The sequence below is a fragment of the Ranitomeya imitator genome, chromosome 3 (genome assembly GCF_032444005.1).
Source record: "Ranitomeya imitator isolate aRanImi1 chromosome 3, aRanImi1.pri, whole genome shotgun sequence".
In the NCBI taxonomy this organism is placed as follows: domain Eukaryota; kingdom Metazoa; phylum Chordata; class Amphibia; order Anura; family Dendrobatidae; genus Ranitomeya; species Ranitomeya imitator.
In genome coordinates, this window is record NC_091284.1 from 751,427,901 (window position 1) to 751,454,306 (window position 26,406).

General features: G+C 45.7%; 1 protein-coding gene across 2 annotated transcripts in view; it reads left to right on the top strand.

Moving 5' to 3' along the window:
* Positions 1 to 15,037: 15,037 nt before the first annotated feature.
* ALG5 (ALG5 dolichyl-phosphate beta-glucosyltransferase) overlaps positions 15,038 to 26,406 on the top strand; it is a 48,470-nt gene continuing 37,101 nt past the window's right edge. The window contains exons 1-3 of one of the 2 annotated variants that reach the window (XM_069758953.1): positions 15,038 to 15,290; positions 21,296 to 21,467; positions 23,200 to 23,246. In XM_069758953.1, coding sequence (XP_069615054.1) covers positions 15,225 to 15,290; positions 21,296 to 21,467; positions 23,200 to 23,246 — 285 coding nt within the window. In that variant the 5' untranslated portion in view covers positions 15,038 to 15,224. The remainder of the gene's footprint in view (positions 15,291 to 21,295; positions 21,468 to 23,199; positions 23,247 to 26,406) is intronic. The other variant, XM_069758954.1, reaches the window with a different exon arrangement.

A 26,406-nucleotide genomic window follows, 5' to 3' on the forward strand; every position in this document is an offset into this window, starting at 1 on the left:
TAAAATAATAACACATGGCTGTAGGCAATTTTAAATTGGTTCCAGGGGTACACGGGCAGCAGTGACCTGGTCAGTGTAGTAGTAGTTGAAAGAATGGACCGCAGACAGGCATCGAAGGCCTAAAATAAAAAAATTGGGCTGGCTGTAGGCAATTTTAAATTGGTTCCAGGGGTACACGGCCAGCAGTGCCCTGGTCAGTGTAGTAGTAGTTGAAAGAATGGACCGCAGACAGGCATCGAAGGCCTAAAATAATAACACATGGCTGTAGGCAATTTTAAATTGGTTCCAGGGGTACACGGACAGCAGTGGTGTGGTCAGTGGAGGCCTAGTGGAAGGAGTGACCGCAGACAGGCATCGAAGGCCTAAAATAATAACACATGGCTGTAGGCAATTTTAAATTGGTTCCAGGGGTACACGGACAGCAGTGGTGTGGTCAGTGGAGGCCTAGTGGAAGGAGTGACCGCAGACAGGCATCGAAGGCCTAAAATAATAACACATGGCTGTAGGCAATTTTAAATTGGTTCCAGGGGTACACGGGCAGCAGTGACCTGGTCAGTGTAGTAGTAGTTGAAAGAATGGACCGCAGACAGGCATCGAAGGCCTAAAATAAAAAAATTGGGCTGGCTGTAGGCAATTTTAAATTGGTTCCAGGGGTACACGGGCAGCAGTGACCTGGTCAGTGTAGTAGTAGTTGAAAGAATGGACCGCAGACAGGCATCGAAGGCCTAAAATAAAAAAATTGGGCTGGCTGTAGGCAATTTTAAATTGGTTCCAGGGGTACACGGGCAGCAGTGGTGTGGTCAGTGGAGGCCTAGTGGAAGGAGTGACCGCAGACAGGCATCGAAGGCCTAACATAACAAACTTGGGCTGGCTGTAGGCACTTTTAAATTGGTTCCAGGGGTACACGGGCAGCAGTGGTCTGGTCAGTGGAAGTCTAGTGGAAGGAGTGACCGCAGACAGGCATCGAAGGCCTAAAATAATAACACATGGCTGTAGGCAATTTTAAATTGGTTCCAGGGGTACACGGACAGCAGTGGTGTGGTCAGTGGAGGCCTAGTGGAAGGAGTGACCGCAGACAGGCATCGAAGGCCTAAAATAATAACACATGGCTGTAGGCAATTTTAAATTGGTTCCAGGGGTACACGGACAGCAGTGGTGTGGTCAGTGGAGGCCTAGTGGAAGGAGTGACCGCAGACAGGCATCGAAGGCCTAAAATAATAACACATGGCTGTAGGCAATTTTAAATTGGTTCCAGGGGTACACGGGCAGCAGTGACCTGGTCAGTGTAGTAGTAGTTGAAAGAATGGACCGCAGACAGGCATCGAAGGCCTAAAATAAAAAAATTGGGCTGGCTGTAGGCAATTTTAAATTGGTTCCAGGGGTACACGGGCAGCAGTGACCTGGTCAGTGTAGTAGTAGTTGAAAGAATGGACCGCAGACAGGCATCGAAGGCCTAAAATAAAAAAATTGGGCTGGCTGTAGGCAATTTTAAATTGGTTCCAGGGGTACACGGGCAGCAGTGACCTGGTCAGTGTAGTAGTAGTTGAAAGAATGGACCGCAGACAGGCATCGAAGGCCTAAAATAAAAAAATTGGGCTGGCTGTAGGCAATTTTAAATTGGTTCCAGGGGTACACGGGCAGCAGTGACCTGGTCAGTGTAGTAGTAGTTGAAAGAATGGACCGCAGACAGGCATCGAAGGCCTAAAATAAAAAAATTGGGCTGGCTGTAGGCAATTTTAAATTGGTTCCAGGGGTACACGGGCAGCAGTGGTGTGGTCAGTGGAGGCCTAGTGGAAGGAGTGACCGCAGACAGGCATCGAAGGCCTAAAATAATAACACATGGCTGTAGGCACTTTTAAATTGGTTCCAGGGGTACACGGGCAGCAGTGGTCTGGTCAGTGGAAGTCTAGTGGAAGGAGTGACCGCAGACAGGCTTCGAAGGCCTAACATAACAAAATTGGGCTGGCTGTAGGCACTTTAAATTGGTTCCAGGGGTACATGGGCAGCAGTGTATGGTCAGTGGAAGTCTAGTGGAAGGAGTGACGGCAGACAGTCTTCGAAGGCCTAACATAACAAAATTGGGCTGACTGTAGGCACTTTTAAATTGGTTCCAGGGTAACACGGCCAGCAGTGGCCTGGTCAGTGTAGTAGTTGTAGAAAGAAGGGACCGCAGACAGGCTTCGAAGGCCTAACATAACAAAAATGTCAAAACAATGGTATTGTCAGTGCCAGGCATTGAAGGATGTCAGCGGCTAGACTACACATTGGTGAAGCTGTGAGAGATAATTTTGCTAGTGGTAGAGCACTGTTTGAGCTGGGGGGGGGAACTGTCTTGTGGCCGGCGGTACAGGCACAGGGCCCCTCATATTACAACGGTGTGTCTGACGTTGGGTGCGCACCACCACCGCCAGAGACACTTTATTGTACTATGAGGGACCCAGTGGCAGTGCCGTCGACCAAAAGCGGCCACACCCACCTCTTCAGACAAACAGCACTCTCAAGGGTCCAAGCGCAAAGTGGCGATAGCACGGCCCCGTGTGGGGAGTTTGGCCATTTCGTGAGGTGGAAACATGTCGTATGCTGGACAATCAGGTGAAGAAAATTACGAGATTGGAAAAGTCATTCAGAATAGTCCACAGGCAAGACCTTTTCATAGGAAAGCTAGGTGTCAGCCGGGCAGGGTGGGGCAAAAGATTTTGAAATCCAGTTGTGGTTCATTTTAATGAAGGTTAGATCATCTACATTTTGGGTAGCCAGACGAGTCCTTTTTTCTGTTAGTATTGAACCTGCAGCACTGAATACTCTTTCTGATAGGACACTAGCTGCCGGGCAAGCAAGCTCCTGCAATGCATATTCTGCCAATTCTGGCCAGGTGTCTAATTTGGATGCCCAGTAATCAAATGGGAATGACGGTTGAGGGAGAACGTCGATAAGGGATGAAAAATAGTTTGTAACCATACTGGACAAATGTTGTCTCCTGTCACTTTGAATTGATGCTGCAGTACCTGTCCTGTCTGCGGTCATAGAAAAATCACTCCACAACCTGGTCAGAAAACCCCTCTGTCCAACGCCACTTCTGATTTCTGCCCCTCTAACACCTCTGGTCTGCTGGCCCCTGGAGCTCGTGTGAGAACGATCACGGGCGCTGTGTGCAGGGAATGCCAGAAGCAAACGGTCAACAAGAGTTGATTGTTTTGTTGCTAATATTAGTTCCAAGTTCTCATGTGGCATAATATTTTGCAATTTGCCTTTATAGCGAGGATCAAGGAGGCAGGCCAACCAGTAATCGTCATCGTTCATCATTTTTGTAATGCGTGTGTCCCTTTTGAGGATACGCAAGGCATAATCCGCCATGTGGGCCAAAGTTCCCGTTGTCAAATCTGCGGTTGTGCTTGGTTGAGGGGCAGTTGCAGGCAAATCTACGTCACTTGTGTCCCTCAAAAAACCAGAACCCGGCCTTGCCACGCCACCAATTTCCCGTGCCCCCGGGAAAGCTTCCTCATTAAAAATATACTCATCCCCATCATCCTCCTCATCCTCCACCTCCTCTTCGCCCGGTACCTCGTCATGTACACTGCCCTGACCAGACAATCGCTGACTGTCATCAAGGCTTTCCTCTTCCTCTGGTGCAGACGCCTGATCCTTTATGTGCGTCAAACTTTGCATCAGCAGACGCATTAGGGGGATGCTCATGCTTATTATGGCGTTGTCTGCACTAACCAGCCGTGTGCATTCCTCAAAACACTGAAGGACTTGACACATGTCTTGAATCTTCGACCACTGCACACCTGACAACTCCATGTCTGCCATCCTACTGCCTGCCCGTGTATGTGTATCCTCCCACAAAAACATAACAGCCCGCCTCTGTTCGCACAGTCTCTGAAGCATGTGCAGTGTTGAGTTCCACCTTGTTGCAACGTCTATGATTAGGCGATGCTGGGGAAGGTTCAAAGAACGCTGATAGGTCTGCATACGGCTGGAGTGTACAGGCGAACGGCGGATATGTGCGCAAAGTCCACGCACTTTGAGGAGCAGGTCGGATAACCCCGGATAACTTTTCAGGAAGCACTGCACCACCAGGTTTAAGGTGTGAGCCAGGCAAGGAATGTGTTTCAGTTGGGAAAGGGAGATGGCAGCCATGAAATTCCTTCCGTTATCACTCACTACCTTGCCTGCCTCAAGATCTACAGTGCCCAGCCACGACTGCGTTTCTTGCTGCAAGAACTCGGACAGAACTTCCGCGGTGTGTCTATTGTCGCCCAAACACTTCATAGCCAATACAGCCTGCTGACGTATGCCAGTAGCTGCCCCATAATGGGAGACCTGGTGTGCAACAGTGGCAGGTGCGGATGGAGTGTTTGTGCGACTGCGGTCTGTGGACGAGCTCTTGCTTCTGCAGGAGGACGAGGAGGAGGAGGAGGAGGGGGTGCGAACGGCTACAGACAACTGTTTACTAGACCGTGGGCTAGGCAGAACTGTCCCAAACTTGCTGTCCCCTGTGGACCCTGAATCCACCACATTTACCCAGTGTGCCGTGATGGACACGTAACGTCCCTGGCCATGCCTACTGGTCCATGCATCTGTTGTCAGGTGCACCTTTGTGCTCACAGATTGCCTGAGTGCATGGACGATGCGCTCTTTAACATGCTGGTGGAGGGCTGGGATGGCTTTTCTGGAAAAAAAGTGTCGACTGGGTAGCTCGTAGCGTGGTACAGCGTAGTCCATCAGGTCTTTGAAAGCTTCGCTTTCAACTAACCGGTAGGGCATCATCTCTAACGAGATTAGTCTAGCTATGTGGGCGTTCAAACCCTGTGTACGCGGATGCGAGGCTAAGTATTTCCTTTTTCTAACCATAGTCTCATGTAGGGTGAGCTGGACTGGAGAGCTGGAGATCGTGGAACTAGCGGGGGTGCCGGTGGACATGGCAGACTGAGAGACGGTGGGAGATGGTATTGTTGCCGCCGGTGCCCTAGATGCAGTGTTTCCTACTACGAAACTGGTGATTCCCTGACCCTGACTGCTTTGGCCTGGCAAAGATACCTGCACAGATACAGCAGGTGGTGCGCTAAATGGTGGTCCTACACTGCCGGAAGGGATGTTGCGTTGATGACTAGCTTCATTGGCCGAGGGTGCAACAACCTTAAGGGACGTTTGGTAGTTAGTCCAAGCTTTCAAATGCATGGTGGTTAAATGTCTATGCATGCAACTAGTATTGAGACTTTTCAGATTCTGACCTCTGCTTAAGGAAGTAGAACATTTTTGACAGATGACTTTGCGCTGATCAATTGGATGTTGTTTAAAAAAATGCCAGACTGCACTCTTTCTAGCATCGGATACCTTTTCAGGCATTGCAGACTGAGCTTTAACCGGATGGCCACGCTGTCCTCCACCAGGTTTTGGCTTTGCCACGCGTTTTGGGCAAGATACGGGCCCGGCAGATGGAACCTGTGGCGATGTTGATGCCTGCTGCGGCCCCTCCTCCTCCTCTGCTTCAGAACTGCTGCCGCCTGCACCCTGTTCCCCCAATGGCTGCCAATCGGGGTCAAGAACTGGGTCATCTAATAACTCTTCTTGTACCTCCTGCGCAACTTCGTCTGTGTCACCGTGTCGTTCGGTGGTATAGCGTTCGTGATGGGGCAACATAGTCTCATCAGGGTCTGATTCTTGATCAGCACCCTGCGAGGGCAATGTTGTGGTCTGAGTCAAAGGACCAGCATAGTAGTCTGGCTGTGGCTGTGCGTCAGTGCACTCCATGTCAGATTCAATTTGTAATGGGCATGGACTGTTAACTGCTTCACTTTCTAAGCCAGGGACGGTATGTGTAAAGAGCTCCATGGAGTAACCCGTTGTGTCGCCTGCTGCATTCTTCTCTGTTGTTGTTTTTGCTGAAGAGGACAAGGAAGTGACTTGTCCCTGACCGTGAACATCCACTAACGACGCGCTGCTTTTACTTTTACCAGTTTCACGAGATGAGGCAAAAGAGCTAGAGGCTGAGTCAGCAAGATAAGCCAAAACTTGCTCTTGCTGCTCCGGCTTTAAAAGCGGTTTTCCTAATCCCAGAAAAGGGAGCGTTCGAGGCCTTGTGTAGCCGGACGACGAACCTGGCTCCACAGCTCCAGACTTAGGTGCAATATTTTTTCCCCCACGACCACCTGATGCTCCACCACTACCACTACCCTCATTACCAGCTGACAATGAACGCCCCCGGCCACGACCTCTTCCACTAGACTTCCTCATTGTTTTAAAAACGTAACCAAACTAACGTTATTTGTTGCAGTCACACAACTTACACGGTGAGCTATAACTTCAGTATGATTTAGCTACCCCTTTACAGGTTGGTGAGACCACAGCGAAAATCAGGCCCAATGTTACACACTCTTTTTTTGGTGGCTGCAAATTAGAGAGATGCCCCACACGCAGGACTGTCACTGAAGCACAAATGTTAATATTAATGTCACACTATTATTTTTTTTTTATTTTTATTTTTTTCAGGAACACTTTAGAAACCCCCCAAAAAAAAAAAAATAGATTTTTGCAGGGAGAATTTAGAAAACAAATGTAACAAACTATATGCTTTCTATGGGCCACTGAGTGAGAGATGACGCACACAGGAATCAGGAGTGGCACACAAGCCCAGAGGCCAATATTTTTCTACCAATGATTGATGGAGTTATTTTCTCTGGTAGATTTTGGAACCCAAATCAAGGAAAAAAAATGTAGGCTTTCTATGGACCACAATTGGAGAGAGAGAGAGAGAGAGATGGCACACCCAGGAGTCAAGACTGGCACACAAGCAGAAAGGCCAATATTAATCTCCCACTGTTTTTTTTGGTTGTTTTTTTTTTTTTTTTTTTCAGGGAGACTTTAGAAAAAAAAATAATAAAAAAAATATGATTTTATCAGGAAGAATTTAGAAACCAAATAAAATAAAATGATTTTTTCAGGGAGAATTTAGAAAACAAATAAAACCAAAAATAGGCGTTCTATGGCCCACTGACTGAGAGATGACGCACCCAGGAGTCAAGACTGGCACACAAGCAGAAAGGCCAATATTAATCTCCCACTGTTTTTTTTGGTTGTTTTTTTTTTTTTTTTTTTCAGGGAGACTTTAGAAAAAAAAATAATAAAAAAAATATGATTTTATCAGGAAGAATTTAGAAACCAAATAAAATAAAATGATTTTTTCAGGGAGAATTTAGAAAACAAATAAAACCAAAAATAGGCGTTCTATGGCCCACTGACTGAGAGATGACGCACCCAGGAGTCAAGACTGGCACACAAGCAGAAAGGCCAATATTAATCTCCCACTGTTTTTTTTGGTTGTTTTTTTTTTTTTTTTTTTCAGGGAGACTTTAGAAAAAAAAATAATAAAAAAAATATGATTTTATCAGGAAGAATTTAGAAACCAAATAAAATAAAATGATTTTTTCAGGGAGAATTTAGAAAACAAATAAAACCAAAAATAGGCGTTCTATGGCCCACTGACTGAGAGAGAGAGAGAGATGGAACGCTTAGTACTGGCACACAAGCCCAAAGGGCAATATTAATCTCCCTTTTTTTTTCCAGGGAGAATTTCTGAAACCCAAAAAAAAAATAAAATAGGCTTTCTATGGCCCACTATTTGTGAGAGAGATGGGACGCTCAGGACTGGCACAGATGGCACGCTCAGGACTGGCACAGAAGCCCAGAGGCCAATATTAATCTCCCTTTTTTTCTGGGAGAATTTATAAAACCAAAAAAATATTTAAATAGGCTTTCTATGGCCCACTATTTGTGAGAGAGATGGCACGCTCAGGACTGGCACAGATGGCACGCTCACAACTGGCACAGAAGCCCAGAGGCCAATATTAATCTCCCTTTTTTTCTGGGAGAATTTATAAAACCAAAAAAATATTTAAATAGGCTTTCTATGGCCCACTATTTGTGAGAGAGATGGCACGCTCAGGACTGGCACAGATGGCACGCTCACAACTGGCACACAAGCCCAGAGGCCAATATTAATCTCCCTTTTTTCAGGGAAAATTTATAAAACCAAAAAAAAAATTAAATAGGCTTTCTATGGCCCACTATTTGTGAGAGAGATGGCACGCTCAGGACTGGCACAGATGGCACGCTCACAACTGGCACACAAGCCCAGAGGCCAATATTAATCTCCCTTTTTTCAGGGAAAATTTATAAAACCAAAAAAAAAATTAAATAGGCTTTCTATGGCCCACTATTTGTGAGAGAGATGGGACGCTCAGGACTGGCACAGATGGCACGCTCAGGACTGGCACAGAAGCCCAGAGGCCAATATTAATCTCCCTTTTTTTCAGGGAGAATTTATAAAACCCAAAAAAAAATAAAATAGGCTTTCTATGGCCCACTATTTGTGAGAGAGATGGCACACTCAGGACTGGCACACAAGCCCAAAGGCCAATATTAATCTCCCACTGTATTTTTATCAGGGAGAATTTATACACCCCACAAAAAAAAATACAGAAAAATGAAAAGGCTTTCTATGGCCCACTATGTGAGAGAGATGGCACACACAGGGATGGCACTCTAGCAGAAATGCCAAATTGCCAATCTTAATCTCCCACCAAAAAAAAAAAAAAAAAAAAAACAGGGAATGTCCTACAATTACTATCTCCCTGCCTGCAGTAATCTCAGCCAGGTATGGCAGGCAGCTACTATCTCCCTGCCTGCAGTAATCTCAGCCAGGTATGGCAGGCAGCAATAAGGAGTGGACTGATGCACAAATGAAATAAAAAGTGTGGACAAACAAAAAAGATAGCTGTGCAGAAAGGAAGGAACAAGAGGATTTGTGCTTTGAAAAAAGCAGTTGGTTTGCACAGCGGCGTACACACAGCAATGCAGCTATCAGGGAGCCTTCTAGGGCAGCCCAATGAGCTACAGCGCTGAGGAAAAAAAAAAAAAAAAAAAAATTCCACTGTCCCTGCACACCGAGGGTGGTGTTGGACAGTGCAAATCGCTGCAGCACAAGCGGTTTTGTGGTTAATGGACCCTGCCTAACGCTATCCCTGCTTCTGACAAAGCGGCAGCAACCTCTCCCTAAGCTCAGATCAGCAGCAGTAAGATGGCGGTCGGCGGGAACGCCTCTTTATAGCCCCTGTGACGTCGCAGACAGCAAGCCAATCACTGCAATGCCCTTCTCTAAGATGGTGGGGACCAGGACCTATGTCATCACGCTGCCCACACTCTGCGTTTACCTTCATTGGCTGAGAAATGGCGCTTTTCGCGTCATTGAAACGCGACTTTGGCGCGAAAGTCGCGTACCGCATGGCCGACCCCGCACAGGGGTCGGATCGGGTTTCATGAAACCCCGACTTAGCCAAAAGTCGGCGACTTTTGAAAATGTTCGACCCGTTTCGCTCAACCCTAGTGATCACCATATATGTGTCCATCATCCATCCATATATGTGTCCATCATCCATCTATATGTGTCCATCATCCATCTATATGTGTCCATCATCCATCCATATATGTGTCCATCATCCATCTATATGTGTCCATCACCCATCCATATATGTGTCCATCATCCATCTATATGTGTCCATCATCCATCTATATGTGTCCATCATCCATCCATATATGTGTCCATCATCCATCTATATGTGTCCATCATCCATCTATATGTGTCTATCATCCATCCATATATGTGTCCATCATCCATCTATATGTGTCCATCATCCATCTATGTGTCCATCATCCATCTATATGTGTCCATCATCCATCCATACGTGCCCATCATCCATCCATATATGTGTCCATCATCCATCCATATATGTGTCCATCATCCATCTATGTGTCCATCCATCTATATGTGTCCATCATCCATCCATATGTGTCCATCATCCATCTATGTGTCCATCATCCATCCATATATGTGTCCATCATCCATCCATATATGTGTCCATCATCCATCTATATGTGTCCATCATCCATCTATATGTGTGTCCATCATCCATCCATATGTGTCCATCATCCATCCATATATGTGTCCATCATCCATCCATATATGTGTCCATCATCCATCTACAGGTCCTTCTCAAAAAATTAGCATATAGTGTTAAATTTCATTATTTACCATAATGTAATGATTACAATTAAACTTTCATATATTATAGATTCATTATCCACCAACTGAAATTTGTCAGGTCTTTTATTGTTTTAATACTGATGATTTTGGCATACAACTCCTGATAACCCAAAAAACCTGTCTCAATAAATTAGCATATCAAGAAAAGGTTCTCTAAACGACCTATTACCCTAATCTTCTGAATCAACTAATTAACTCTAAACACATGCAAAAGATACCTGAGGCTTTTATAAACTCCCTGCCTGGTTCATTACTCAAAACCCCCATCATGGGTAAGACTAGCGACCTGACAGATGTCAAGAAGGCCATCATTGACACCCTCAAGCAAGAGGGTAAGACCCAGAAAGAAATTTCTCAACAAATAGGCTGTTCCCAGAGTGCTGTATCAAGGCACCTCAATGGTAAGTCTGTTGGAAGGAAACAATGTGGCAGAAAACGCTGTACAACGAGAAGAGGAGACCGGACCCTGAGGAAGATTGTGGAGAAGGACCGATTCCAGACCTTGGGGAACCTGAGGAAGCAGTGGACTGAGTCTGGTGTGGAAACATCCAGAGCCACCGTGCACAGGCGTGTGCAGGAAATGGGCTACAGGTGCCGCATTCCCCAGGTAAAGCCACTTTTGAACCATAAACAGCGGCAGAGGCGCCTGACCTGGGCTACAGAGAAGCAGCACTGGACTGTTGCTAAGTGGTCCCAAGTACTTTTTTCTGATGAAAGCAAATTTTGCATGTCATTCGGAAATCAAGGTGCCAGAGTCTGGAGGAAGACTGGGGAGAAGGAAATGCCAAAATGCCTGAAGTCCAGTGTCAAGTACCCACAGTCAGTGATGGTGTGGGGTGCCATGTCAGCTGCTGGTGTTGGTCCACTGTGTTTCATCAAGGGCAGGGTCAATGCAGCTAGCTATCAGGAGATTTTGGAGCACTTCATGCTTCCATCGGCTGAAATGCTTTATGGAGATGAAGATTTCATTTTTCAGCACTACCTGGCACCTGCTCACAGTGCCAAAACCACTGATAAATGGTTTACTGACCATGGTATTACTGTGCTCAATTGGCCTGCCAACTCTCCTGACCTGAACCCCATAGAGAATCTGTGGGATATTGTGAAGAGAAAGTTGAGAGACGCAAGACCCAACACTCTGGATGAGCTTAAGGCCGCTATTGAAGCATCCTGGGCCTCCATAACATCTCAGCAGTGTCACAGGCTGATTGCCTCCATGCCACGCCGCATTGAAGCAGTCATTTCTGCCAAAGGATTCCCGACCAAGTATTGAGTGCATAACTGAACATTATTATTTGTTGTTTTTTTTGTTTGTTATTAAAAAACACTTTTATTTGATTGGATGGGTGAAATATGCTAATTTATTGAGACAGGTTTTTTGGGTTATCAGGAGTTGTATGCCAAAATCATCAGTATTAAAACAATAAAAGACCTGACAAATTTCAGTTGGTGGATAATGAATCTATAATATATGAAAGTTTAATTGTAATCATTACATTATGGTAAATAATGAAATTTAACACTATATGCTAATTTTTTGAGAAGGACCTGTATATGTGTCCATCATCCATCCATATGTGTATATCATCCATCTGTGTCCATCATCCATCTGTGTCCATCATCCATCTGTGTCCATCATCCATCTGTGTCCATCATCCATATGTGTCCATCATCCATCTATATATGAGTCACTCATCCATCCATATATCTGTCCATTATCTACAGTACAGACCAATAGTTTGGACACACCTTCTCATTTAAAGGTTTTTCTGTATTTTTATGACTATGAAAATTGTACATTCACACTGAAGGCGTCAAAACTATGAATTAACACATGTGGAATTATATACTTAACAAAAAAGTGTGAAACAACTGAAAATATGTCTTATAGTCTAGGTTCTTCAAAGTAGCCATTTTTTGCTTTGGTGACTTCTTTGCACACTCTTGGCATTCTCTTGATGAGCTTCAACAGGTAGTCACCGGAAATCTAAAATGCTTTGAAAACCAGATCCGCAGGCCGGATTCATTGTTTCACATCTCCGTTTCATGCGTTTTTGGCTGGTTCAAAAAAAAAACAACAAAAAATAAATAAGAAGGGGGCACCACGGGCTATACAGTGGGATCACCCTGACCTACAACCAAGTATATCAAACAAAAACAAAAGAAAAAAAGCGAAGGTCATACAGATGGGGATCACCACGCATTGGATTTAGCCAAAATAGAACAATTTTTATTACACTGCAATATACATGAAACAAGCAATACAGAAAACAGACAGTTTAAAAACAATTAAAAAAGGCAACACACTTGTTCCTTAGAAACAGGACCCCTGACGAAGCCTCCTTTGTGGGGCGACACGTGTTGGGTCTCCGCTTCACCTGCACTTTCGACTGTGTCATACACGTTATTGGTATTGTATTATATGGCTGCACATGGGACTTTGTGCAGGCTTAGTTACCTGCAGTCTTATCTGGTGATATGTGTGAGGCTTTTTGCCTCTGTGTATGCCAAAGCAAGGGACATGTCGACATGAGGGTTAGCATTTATGGCTGTATTTACGGCAGCATCTTGTGGTGAAAACCGTGCAAGTGCGATTATGTTATAGGATTGTCCTTTATTTTGTCCATCTATACGTACCTATGGGTCTATTCTATTGTATTACAAGTGTATGCACAGTGGTGTCCATATAGGCATTTTTCCTATTGGGTATAGCCTGTTTTGCTTTAGCGCAGGTGTAGGCCTTATTATGGGCTCTGTTTCTAAGGAACAAGTGTGTTGCCTTTTTTAATTGTTTTTAAACTGTCTGTTTTCTTTATTGCTTGTTTCATGTACCGTATATACTCGAGTATAAGCCGACCCGAGTATAAGCCGACCCCCCTAATTTTGCCACAAAAAACTGGGAAAACTTATTGACTCGAGTATAAGCCTAGGGTGGAAATGCAGCATTTACCGGTGAATTTCAAAAATAAAAATAGATCATTATTTCCCCATAGCTGTGCCATACAGTGCTCTGCACCGTTCATATTTCCCCATAGCTCTGCCCCATATAGTGCTCTGCACCGTTCACTGTGCCCCCTAGCTGTGCCTTATACGGTGCTCTGCACCGTTCACTGTGCCCCCTAGCTGTGCCCCATATAGTGCTCTGCACCGTTCATTGTGCCCCCTAGCTGTGCCTTATACGGTGCTCTGCACCGTTCACTGTGCCCCATAGCTGTGCCATATACGGTGCTCTGCACCGTTCACTGTGCCCCATAGATGCTCCACATTAATCTGTGCTGCCGCTGCTGCTGCTGCAATAAAAAAAAAAAACCACATACTCACCTCCCTTGATTGCAGCTCCCGGCGTCTCGTTCCGGCGCCTCCATCTTCCCGGCGTCTCTGCTCTGACTGATCAGGCAGAGGGCGCCGCGCACACTATATGCGTCATCGCGTCCTCTGCCTGATCAGTCAGAGCGCAGACGCCGGGAAGATGGAGGCGCCGGCCGGGAAGATGGAGCGGCGCCCGGCGGCTGGAACGAGGACAGGTGAATATGCTATACTTACCTAGTCCTGGCGATCCTCGCGCTGTCCCCTCCTGTCTTCGGTGCCGCAGCTTCTTTCTCTATCAGCGGTCACCGGCACCGCTGATTAGAGGAATGAATAGGCGGCTCCGCCCCTATGGGAGGTGGAGCCGCTTATTCATTTCTGTAATGAGCGGTCCCACGTGACCGCTGAAGAGGGGAAGAAGCTGCAGCACAGAAGACCGTGGGACGGCAGGGACAGCGCGAGGATCGCTGGGACTAGGTAAGTATACCCCAGCGCCCTCAGCCCCTCACCTGCCGACCCCACCGCTACCGTGACTCGAGTATAAGCCGAGGGGGGCACTTTCAGCCCTAAAATTTGGGCTGAAAATCTCGGCTTATACTCGAGTATATACGGTATATTGCAGTGTAATAAAAATTGTTCTATTTTGGCTAAATCCAATGCGTGGTGATCCCCATCTGTATGACCTTCGCTTTTTTTCTTTTGTGTTTGTTTGATATTTTTGGCTGGTTCTGTCGCTGTGCGCTTTTTTCCGCCGGACAAAAAAAGTTCCTCTGGATGTTTTCTCCGTTCGCCGGAAACGACTATTTGGACGGATCTGGAGAAAAATGGATGAAACGTGTGGCCATCAGGCGCAATCCGGCACTAATACAACTCTATGAGAAAAAAAACAGAGCCGTTTTATTCAAAACTTGCTGGATTGTGCCTGAGACAAAAAACCCGATGTGTGAAAGTAGCTTAAGTCTCATGTTAATATATCTGTCTATGTAACTATATAGTAATCTGGTAATAGCAATGGGGAAAATACGAAAACCCTGTGTGTCATATTTGTCTGTATCTATGCCTATGGTAGATTTTTAGTCATATTTGTCTGTATCTATGCCTATGGTAGGTTTTTAGTCATATTTGTCTGTATCTATGCCTATGGTAGGTTTTTTACTGCACAAATAACGCTGTAAAAATGAAACCCAGAAACATTGGCAGAATTGCATTTTTCCCTGATATTTCCCCTGATTTTCAGCACAGTACAGCACAGTGTGCGCCTCATTCACATCTTCCGGTACAATAACAAAAAAAAAGTTGTAGGAGGAAAAACCGAAAGAGCAAACGTGACTCAGTCAGGAAGGGGTTAACGAGGCGATCGCTAGTCTGCACTACGGCCATGATGTTCCATCCCTCCACAGCACCGGGCAGTGATTGGCTCCAGCGCTGCAGATCTATGTACTTTATTGATCACAACATTGCGGCTCCCCTGCCTGAGCCGGCGCCGATATTCCTGGTCACTTCCTGCCCCGCACCGCTGCCGTATATGTACAGTCCTGCACGACCAGAAAATCATTGAGCCGCTATACTCCCTCCGGACGCACGGTGGCGCTCCTAGCACGCCGCTGGACTAGCGAGGCTGAGCGGTCTGCTCTTGAATCAGAGCCTGCAGTAGAGCGTTGACAGCTTCACTTCCGCATAGGTGTAACTATGCTATAGGTTCCGGCAGATGCAGCGCTGGTGTGTGCCGGGTACCGGAAGACAGTGGTTCCGGGCTGTAGACTTTGCTGACAGCGCTCGGTTTTAGCTGTGTGAGGACGGGCATAGTGCGGGGATCATGCTCTGCTGCCTGTGTGATCTCCTGCAGCTGCTGGCTGTCCTGGCCGCGGTGCTGCTCGTCCTGGTGAGTCCCGACCACACGTCAGGCATCTAGATATGGCACATACTGTACAGCAGCGGCTCAGACACCGTGCTGCGAACTACAGGTAGATGTGGTGACAAATACCCCAACAGCATGTGTGCACAGCTCCAGTGCAGGCTGTGTGTCTCCATAGTGACAGAAACAGAGCCAGGGTAGTCTGAGCCTGCAGTAGTTCCATCAGTCTGCTCCTCACTGTGCCTGTCTGTCCCTATGCCCGACCATCACGGTGCCCGTCCATCTCTCACTGCACCTGACCCTCCGTCCCTCCCCGCGCCCGTCGGTCCCTCCCCACGCCCGTCGGTCCCTCCCCGCGCCCGTCGGTCCCTCCCCGCGCCCGTCGGTCCCTCCCCGCGCCCGTCGGTCCCTCCCCGCGCCCGTCGGTCCCTCCCCGCGCCCGTCGGTCCCTCCCCGCGCCCGTCCGTCCGTCCATCTCTCACTGCACCTGACCCTCCGTCCCTCCCCGCGCCCGTCGGTCCCTCCGCGCGCCCGTCGGTCCCTCCCCGCGCCCGTCGGTCCCTCCCCGCGCCCGTCGGTCCCTCCCCGCGCCCGTCGGTCCCTCCCCGCGCCCGTCGGTCCCTCCCCGCGCCCGTCGGTCCCTCCCCGCGCCCGTCGTCCGCCCGTCCCTCCCCGCGCCCGTCCGCCCGTCCCTCCCCCCGCCCGTCCCTCCCCGCGCCCGTCCGCCCGTCCCTCCCCGCGCCCGTCCGCCCGTCCCTCCCCGCGCCCGTCCGTCCGTCCCTCCCCGCGCCCGTCCGTCCGTCCCTCACTGCACCTGACTCTCTCTGCGCCCGTCCGTCCCTCCCTGTGCCAGTCCACTCCTCCCTGCACCTGACCCTCCCTGCGCCCGTCCGTCCCTCCCTGCGCCTGAACCTCCCTGCACCCAACCGTCCCTCTTTTCACCCACCTGCTTGTCCATCTCTGCGTCCGTCCCCTGGGTGCGCACCTGCTCGTCCTTCCCTATGTTGTGACTTTTTAAAGCAATTTACACCATGATTGTGGCAGATCTGCTTTGATGAATCGAAGCCTTAGTCGCTATATTAAATATTCAGACGATGGACTTAATGGGAGTTGATCCCTGGCAAGTAAGCGGGGGGGGGGGGGGGGGGTGCAGCAGGCAGTGAGCCACTTCTCTGGTAGTTTCCTTTACCATTTTCTTCTTGCTTTTCTCAGTGTTTGCTTCTATTTCTGTCATATGTCAGGAAGTAAATAGTGAAATAGTGATTGCGCCCTATAAGTGTCATATTAATAGTACATTCCCTAAAGCACAATGTGGGTGTACTGTGGCTATATCGTCTTTCAGAAATTAGTTTGACACAAGTCTCCTGCCTAACTTTGCCCTCACCTTCCCCTCGAGCCTTTTCCACGCCGCAGTATCTATATGTATAGATAGATTTGGTATAAATACATATAGGAACATTTAGGTCAGCACCTGAGGTTACAGAAATGGGTGAGGACTGGAGATGATTAGTGGGTTGTGTCCAGTGTTCCATCCAAGTGAAGTGGGGTGAGCTGCAATGCCAGCACAGCCCATGTACAATAGTGGCTTCACTTGCGCGGAAAAACAAGAGTAAATCCTTGATTTTATTACTGTGTGAGCAGGAGTTACCTAGCACCATTCACTTCTACATCTGGAGGTGAGCAGTGCTGATGGCATCGTGTCTGCACGTACCTGTTGGGGTCCGCTTGCTGGTAGGTATGTGTGAATGCGATGTCATTAGTGTGCGGCACTGCTGGATAACATTTTATTCGGTTTCAGCTCCTCCATGTTTTACATATCCACATACAACTGTTGAAATAAGTACTGAACTCGTCACACATTTTCTAAGTAAATATATTTCTAAAGATGCTGCTGACATGAAATTCTCATCAGATGTCGGTAATCCATCCAGTTACTTACTGAAATGTATTTAATATTTCGTACAGAAGCCTTTGTTGGTGATGACAGCTTAAATACACCTCCTGTATGGAGAAACTAGTCGCATGCATTGCTCAGGTGTGAATTTGGCCCATTCTGGGATCCTTCTATGGACTCCGAGCTTTAGTTCCGTCTATAGATTTTCTACTACAACCCCTAGCAAAAATTATGGAATCATCGGCCTTGGAGGATGTTCATTCAGTTGTTTAATTTTGTAGAAATAAAGCAGATCACAGATATGGCACAAAACTAAAGTCATTTCAAATGACAACTTTCTGGCTTTAAGAAACACGAAAAGAAATGAAGAACAAAAAATGTGGTAGTCAGTAATGGTTACTTTTTGTAACCAAGCATAGGGGAAAAATTATGGAATCACTCAATTCTGAGGAAACAATTATGGAATCATGAAAAACAAACAAACACTCCAACACATCACTAGTATTTTGTGGCACCACCTCTGGCTTTTATAACAGCTTGCAGTCTCTGAGGCATGGACTTAATGAGTGTAAACAGTACTCTTCATCAATCTGGCTCTAACTTTCTCTGATTGCTTTTCCCAGATCAGCTTTGCAGGTTGGAGCCTTGTCATGGACCATTTTATTCAACTTCCACCAAAGATTTTCAATTGGATTGAGATCCGGACTATCTGCAGGCCATGACATTGACATTGTGTCTTTTTTCAAGGAATGTTTTCACAGTTTTTGCTCTATGGCAGGAAGCATTATCATCTTGAAAAATGATTTCATCATCCCCAAACATCCTTTCAATTGATGGGATAAGAAAAGTGTCCAAAATATCAACATAAACTTGTGCATTTATTAAAGATGTAATGACAGCCATCTCCCCAGTGCCTTCACCTGATATGCAGCCCCATATCATCAATGACGAGAAATTTCCATGTTCTCTTCAGGCAGTCATCTTCATAAATCTTATATATATGTATGTGATCGCGCTGGAGGTGCCGATAAACCTGTTATATAAGGAAAAGCTTTCTATTTGAAAGAACGTTCACACTATGCTTAATTACCTAGTTAGCATTTGGCGTCTGTTTCCCACATGTTTGCGGTTGTCGGGTTTTCCTATTAGTTCTGATGGTCTTCCCAGATAGATACGAAATGCTATTACTTAAAAATATATGCGAGGAAGTGGGTATTAAACTGTCCCGGCCGGTGACAGTCACCCGTTACCTCACACGCGGTGTGTTCCGGGTCTTCAGCGATGAAATCGCGCTTCAGTAAGCAAATTGCCGGCGAGGTGCAGGACCTCGCGTGATGTCACATGCACGTGGTGCTCCACGTGATCGGCTGACGGAATGCACCTAGGACCAAAAAGTCTCTCCAACGCGTTTCGAAGTCAACAGACTTCTTCCTCAGGGATCCCTCCAAAAAAGTCTCTCCAACGCGTTTCGAAGTCAACAGACTTCTTCCTCAGGGATCCCTGAGGAAGAAGTCTGTTGACTTCGAAACGCGTTGGAGAGACTTTTTGGTCCTAGGTGCATTCCGTCAGCCGATCACGTGGAGCACCACGTGCATGTGACGTCACGCGAGGTCCTGCACCTCGCCGGCAATTTGCTTACTGAAGCGCGATTTCATCGCTGAAGACCCGGAACACACCGCGTGTGAGGTAACGGGTGACTGTCACCGGCCGGGACAGTTTAATACCCACTTCCTCGCATATATTTTTAAGTAATAGCATTTCGTATCTATCTGGGAAGACCATCAGAACTAATAGGAAAACCCGACAACCGCAAACATGTGGGAAACAGACGCCAAATGCTAACTAGGTAATTAAGCATAGTGTGAACGTTCTTTCAAATAGAAAGCTTTTCCTTATATAACAGGTTTATCGGCACCTCCAGCGCGATCACATACATATATATAGTCTTTGTGTTTTTACACTTGGTATTGGACATTCTTGTAGTTGTGTCCATGTACTTGCAGCAGGAGGAGGACCGAGGAATGTGCAGCGCCTTTGGTTGTTTTTAATTTTATCTTCATAAATCTTATTGGAACGGAACCAAACAAAAGTTCCAGCATCATCACCTTGCCCAATGCAGATTCGCGATTCATCACTGAATATGACTTTCATCCAGTCATCCACAGTCCACAATTGCTTTTCCTTAGCCCATTGTAACCTTGTTTTTTTCTGTTTAGGTGCTAATGATGGCTTTCATCTAGCTTTTCTGTATGTAAATCCCATTTCCTTTAGGCAGTTTCTTACAGCTCGGTCACAGACGTTGACTCCAGTTTCCTCCCATTTGTTCCTCATTTGTTTTGTTGTGCATTTCCTGTTATGGAGACATATTGCTTTAAGTTTCGGGTCTTGATGCTTTGATGTCTTCCTTGGTCTACCAGTATGTTTGCGTTTAACAACCTTCCCATGTTGTTTGTATTTGGTCCAGATTTTAGACACAGCTGACTGTGAATAATCATCTTTTGCAACATTGCGTGATGACTAACCCTCTTTTAAGAGTTTGATAATCCTCTCCTTTGTTTCAATTGACATCTCTCGTGTTGGAGCCGTGATTCATGTCAGTCCACTTTGTGCCACAGCTCTCCAAGATGTGATCACTCCTTTTTAGATGCAGACTAACGAGCAGATCTAATTTGATGCAGGTGTTATTTTTTGGGGTATGAAAATTTACAGGGTAATTCCATAATTTTTTCCTCAGAATTGAGTGATTCCATAAATTTTTTTCCCTATGCTTGGTTAAAAAAAGTAACCATTACTGACTACCACATTTTTTTGTTCTTGATTTCTTTTAGTGTTTCTTAAAGCCAGAAAGTTGCCATTTGAAATGACTTTAGTTTTGTGCCATGTCTGTGATCTGCTTTTTTTTCTACAAAATTAAACAACTGAATGAACATCCTCCAAGGCCGGTGATTCCATAATTTTTGCCAGGGGTTGTAGATTCAGGTCCGGTTATTGGCTGGGCCTTTCCAACAGCTTTATTTTCTTTCTCTAATACCAATTTAAAGTTTCCTCGGCTGTGTGTTTGGGATCATTGTCTTGCTGAAATGTCCACCCTTCATTTCATCTTCATCATTTTGGTAGATGACAGCAGATTTTTATCAAGAATGTCTCAGCACATTTATAAATTCATCCTCCCTTCAATTATATGAAGTTTACCAGTGCCGTATGCTGAAAACAGCCCCACACCATGATGTTCCCACCTCCAAACTTCACTGTTAGTATGGTGTTTATGGGGTGATAGGCAATGCCTTTTGGCCTCCAAACAGTTCAATTTTAGTATCATCTGAGCAGACTATATTGAACATGCTTTTTGTTCAGCAATGGAGTCTTGCTTGTTGAGCGTGCATACAGGGCCATGGAGGTTGAGTGTATTACTTTGAAACAATTGTACCTACTAATTCCAGGTCTTTCTGTAGCTCTGCACAGGTGGTTCTTGGCTCTTGGACAACTCGTCTGTTAATTATTTTCACTCCACTGTCTGAAATCTTGCTGGGAGCACCTGGTTGTGGACGGTTTATGGTGAAATGATGTTCTTTCCATTTCTGGATTATGCTCACTGGAACCTTCAGGAGTTTTAGAACTAGCAGTATGTTTTACAACAAAAAGGTTGTGACGGTCTTGAGACAGTTTACTGGTTTTACCCCTCTTGAGATGCTTCTTGTGTGTCTCCTTGGTAATGAGACACCTTTTTATACATCATCAGTTGAACCAGCTGATATTATTTTTCACTAAGTGGCAGGATTGCTTTCTAATTACTGATAGATTTCAGCAGTTGTCATGACTTTCAATTTTCTTTTTGCTCCTCTTTCTTCATGTGTTGAATACTTTTTCTCTTGTCATTTTTCATTTATTACACATAACTTAATTTATGGAAATCTATGATTTGATGTCTTTCCTATGTAGATTGGATGTGTTGTTACCGATATCTGGTGAGACTTTCATGTCAATAGCACCTTTAGAAATATATTTACGTAAAAAATTGGTGACGTGTTCAATGCTAATTTCACCCGCGGTATCTCCCTCTTAGTATATAATATGTTTATTAATCCTTTTACTTATTATATCTGGACATTGTTTTTTGTGTTTGTTTTTTTTTTACCAGGTTGCTATTATAGCACATGTGACTGCCAGAAAGATGCCAAATCTACATCGCCACGAGGCAGAGAAGTTCTTTGTTGCCAGTAACGGAGAAAAGAAGCCTTTCCCAAGTATTTACGACCGGCCTGAAAAAGATCTGTCTGTTGTTGTCCCTGCATACAATGAAGAAGAGCGGCGTAAGTGTGATCTGATCATTAGGGCTACTGGATGAGTCCGATGTAGATCTGCAGATATATTTCTCTGTTTCTCTGTTAGTTTCTCTGTCAACATTACCCACCGTGCAGGAAACTGCAGCGCCGCCGGTGCCATAGTGGAGGTCATCCCTGCCCTGGGAGGCAAATTTTTGGGAGTGCAAAATTTACCGCCCTTCTCCCTATCGAAGGAACTGGGGCTGAGGGATCCACTTACTGGAAAGCACCAGTTCTTCACCCACTGAAAGTGGCGCAGTTATTGTCTTGTTCCCAGCTGGTTAGACGGAGTGAGGTAGCAGCCTCTTTTTCATCTCTGTTGCTGCCTATGCAGAGTGCAACAAAAGAGAAGACTGCTGTGCTCTGACTGAGATGACGAAACGCAGTATAGTGAAGTATTGACTCTGCAATTTCTTCACACTGAACTTTGTCATCTTAGTCGCTGCCTGTGCAGAGCACACAAGGAAATAAGAAAGTCTTCTCTACTGCTGCGCTCTGCATGAACAGCAAACTGGATGACAGACTCTGATCTCTATATAATGAAGTATTGAATCGTGTGCAGAGCAGCCGAGGATGGTCATCTCGGCTGCTGCACTCAGGGTATAATGCTGGAGGACCAATATACAATTCCTTTATCCTCAAAATTCAATATAGATTTTAAGAGTTTGTGAAAATCCTTTAGCAGGCGACTTTAAATAATTTTGAATATCCTAGCATTAAATACATTTAATTACGTCACAATTTTCTTAAAATACACTGCATTTTCTAGGGTGACCAGGGGTTCAATACTGGACTAATCGGAGGAACTCAGGAGTGGGTAGTGGGGACTCCACCACTCAGACAACCCCTTCTCAATGCTTGTGTTTCCCGTCCAGTAAAATGTTAACACTTATATTCACTGGTCCACCGGTGTCAGCACTAGCTCTCCCAGGGATTGTGTGACATTTTTATGTCAGGTAATCCCTGCGGCCATTCAGTGCTGGCTTCACTCTCCTCTCACAAGGACCTATTTGGCATCCAGGGCAGGTAGGAGCTGCGGCTGTTCTCTCGCTTCCTCTGAATGCCGTGATCGTCCACAATGATTGGGTAACATAATGTCATGTGATCTCCAGGAGAGCCAGTGCTGACAATGCTGAAATGGCGCCTGCATCGGAGGTGAGTATAGGTGTTATTATTTTACTGGGGGAGGAACGTAAGGATTCAGTAGAGGTTGTCCTAGTAGTGGACAACCCCTTTAATGCTTGCGTTGCCTCAATGCAACCCACGCCACGCCACTGAACTCTGCCAGAGTAGGGAGTCTTGTGAAGGTTCGCAGTCTGCATCCCCATGATAATTAATTGGGGTCCTGTCTGTTCCACTGTGATGCCAAATGCTCATAGATATTAGTTATTTTCCATTTAAAATGACCGGGAACCTGGGGGACCCCAATGTTGTAGCGGGGGTCCTGTCAGATGTCGTCATTGCCTGATGTGTATCAGATCTGGCACTGCATGGCGGTTTCTGTGTGTAACAGATCAGGGCCTTAGACGATGGCTCCCTATTATTTGTCTCCTGGACTCTCCTTTCGGTACAGATCTCTACTGTTACTAATCATCTCCATCAGCCGTAGAGGACGGTTCCCTTATAAATGGATGAGTAATGATTGGGGGTGACGTAGATGCATGATTCTTGTAATTTGCTGGTATTTTACCATGTAAAGTGATATGTTTCTCTCTTCCAGTGCCTGTTATGATGGATGAGGCATTGGAATTTCTTGAAAAAAGACAGGTTTGTATGAAATAAAGCCCTGCATCTGTTTTATTATTAATAATGTATTTTCACAGATCGGTTTATTAAGCTCCTACCTGCTTGTGCCGCGTGCATTCCTCCAGGAACCCGGGCGCCCGGAAGGAAAGCAGCGGCCATCAATGTCAGAGCACATTCACATGGGGCACAAATCAGAGTGATGACCATTTATCATCCCATTAGTCTTCAGAATTGACATTAGCTGCCTTTTCAGCTTAAAAGGAACCTGTCAGAGAGTTTTGCCCCTCCTAATCCATTATGATCATTTAACCCTTTACAGGATAAGCCAGTCGATCCCTTTATGACCCCCAAGCACTGCTCCAGCAGCAAGAATTCTGTATACATGTGTCTGGAGTGTAAGGATGCGCTTCCAGCTCCTCTGCCTCACGCTGTGTCGTTTGCTCTGGTTCATGGCCGCCGACCGGCCATTCCACCAGGGTTACGGAGCTGCTAGGTAGGAATTAAAGTGTGTGCAGCGAGAAGTGCAGCGTGACGCCCCAGTGCACCTCCAGACTCCTGAGTACAGAGCCCAAAAACACAATCTCTCACTGTTTGAGCAACACTTTGGGGCCATAAAGGGATCAACTGGCTTATCTTTTAACCCCTTCATGACCCAGCCTATTTTGACCTTAAAGACCTTGCCGTTTTTTGCAATTCTGACCAATGTCCCTTTATGAGGTAATAACTCAGGAACGCTTCAACGGATCCTAGCGGTTCTGTTTTTTCGTGACATATTGGGCTTCATGTTAGTGGTAAATTTAGGTCAATAAATTATGCGTTTATTTGTGATAAAAACGGAAATTTGGCGAAAATTTTGAAAATTTCGCAATTTTCACAATTTGAATTTTTATTCTGTTAAACCAGAGAGTTATGTGACACAAAATAGTTAATAAATAACATTTCCCACATGTATACTTTACATCAGCACAATTTTGGAAACAACATTTTTTTTTGCTAGGAAGTTATAAGGGTTAAAATTTGACCAGCGATTTCTCATTTTTACAACGAAATTTACAAAACCATTTTTTTTAGGGACCACCTCACATTTGAAGTCAGTTTACGGGGTCTATATGGCTGAAAATACCCAAAAGTGACACCATTCTAAAAACTGCACCCCTCAAGGTACTCAAAACCACATTCAAGAAGTTTATTAACCCTTCAGGTGCTTCACAGCAGCAGAAGCAACATGGAAGGAAAAAATGAACATTTAACTTCTTAGTCACAAAAATTATCTTTTAGCAACAATTTTTTTGATTTCACAATGGTAAAAGGAGAAACTAAACCACGAAAGTTGTTGTCCAATTTGTCCTGAGTACGCTGATACCTCATATGTAGGGGTAAACCACTGTTTGGGCGCACAGCAGGGCTTGGAAGGGAAGGAGCGCCATTTGACTTTTTGAATGAAAAATTGGTTCCACTCTTTAGCGGACACCATGTCACGTTTGGAGAGCCCCCGTGTGCCTAAAAATTGGAGCTCCCCCACAAGTGACCCCATTTTGGAAACTAGACGCCCCAAGGAACTTATCTAGATGCATAGTGAGCACTTTGAACCCCCAGGTGCTTCACAAATTGATCCGTAAAAATGAAAAAGTTTTTTTTTCACAAAAAAATTCTTTTAGCCTAATTTTTTTCATTTTCACATGGGCAACAGGATAAAATGGATCCTAAAATTTGTTGGGCAATTTCTCCCGAGTACACCGATACCTCATATGTGGGGGTAAACCACTGTTTGGGCACACGGCAGGGCTCGGAAGCGAAGGCGCGCCATTTGACTTTTTGAATGGAAAATTAGCTCCAATTGTTAGCGGACACCATGTCGCGTTTGGAGAGCCCCTGTGTGCCTAAACATTGGAGCTCCCCCACAATTGACCCCATTTTGGAAACTAGACCCCCCCAAGGAACTTGCCTAGATGCATATTGAGCACTTTAAACCCCCAGGTGCTTCACAGAAGTTTATAACGCAGAGCCATGAAAATAAAAAATAATTTTTCTTTCCTCAAAAATGATTTTTTTAGCCTGGAATTTCCTATTTTGCCAAGGGTATTAGAAGAAATTGGACCCCAAATGTTGTTGTCCAGTTTATCCTGAGTACGCTGATACCCCATATGTGGGGGTAAACCACTGTTTGGGCGCACGGCAGGGCTCGGAAGGGAAGGCACGCCATTTGGCTTTTTAAATGGAAAATTAGCTCCAATCATTAGCGGACACCATGTCACGTTTGGAGAGCCCTTGTGTGCCTAAACATTGGAGATCCCCCACAAATGACCCCATTTTGGAAACTAGACCCCCAAAGGAACTAATCTAGATGTGTGGTAAGGACTTTGAACCCCCAAGTGCTTCACAGAAGTTTATAACGCAGAGCCATGAAAATAAAATAAAAAATTATTTTCTCAAAAATGATCTTTTAGCCTGCAATTTTTTATTTTCCCAAGGGTTACAGGAGAAATTGGACCACAAAAGTTGTTGTCCAGTTTCTCCTGAGTACGCTGATACCCCATATGTGGGGGTAAATCACTGTTTGGGCACATGTCGGGGCTCAGAAGGGAAGTAGTGACTTTTGAAATGCAGACTTTGATGGAATGGTCTGCGGGTGTCACGTTGCGTTTGCAGAGCCCCTGGTGTGCCTAAACAGTAGAAACCCCCCACAAGTGACCCCATTTTAGAAACTAGACCCCCAAGGAACTTATCTAGATATGTGGTGAGCACTTTGAACCCCCAAGTGCTTCACAGACGTTTACAACGCAGAGCCGTGAAAATAAAAAATCATTTTTCTTTCCTCAAAAATGATGTTTTAGCAAGCATTTTTTTATATTCACAAGGGTAACAGGAGAAATTGGACCCCAGTAATTGTTGCGCAGTTTGTCCTGAGTATGCTGGTACCCCATATGTGGGGGTAAACCACTGTTTGGGCACACGTCGGGGCTCGGAAGTGAGGGAGCACCATTTGACTTTTTGAATACAAGATTGGCTGGAATCAATGGTGGCGCCATGTTGCGTTTGGAGATCCCTGATGTGCCTAAACAGTGGAAACCCCTCAATTCTACCTCCAACACTAACCCCCCCACACCCCTAACCCTAATCCCAACTGTAGCCATAACCCTAATCACAACCCTAACCACAACCCTAATTCCAACCCTAACCC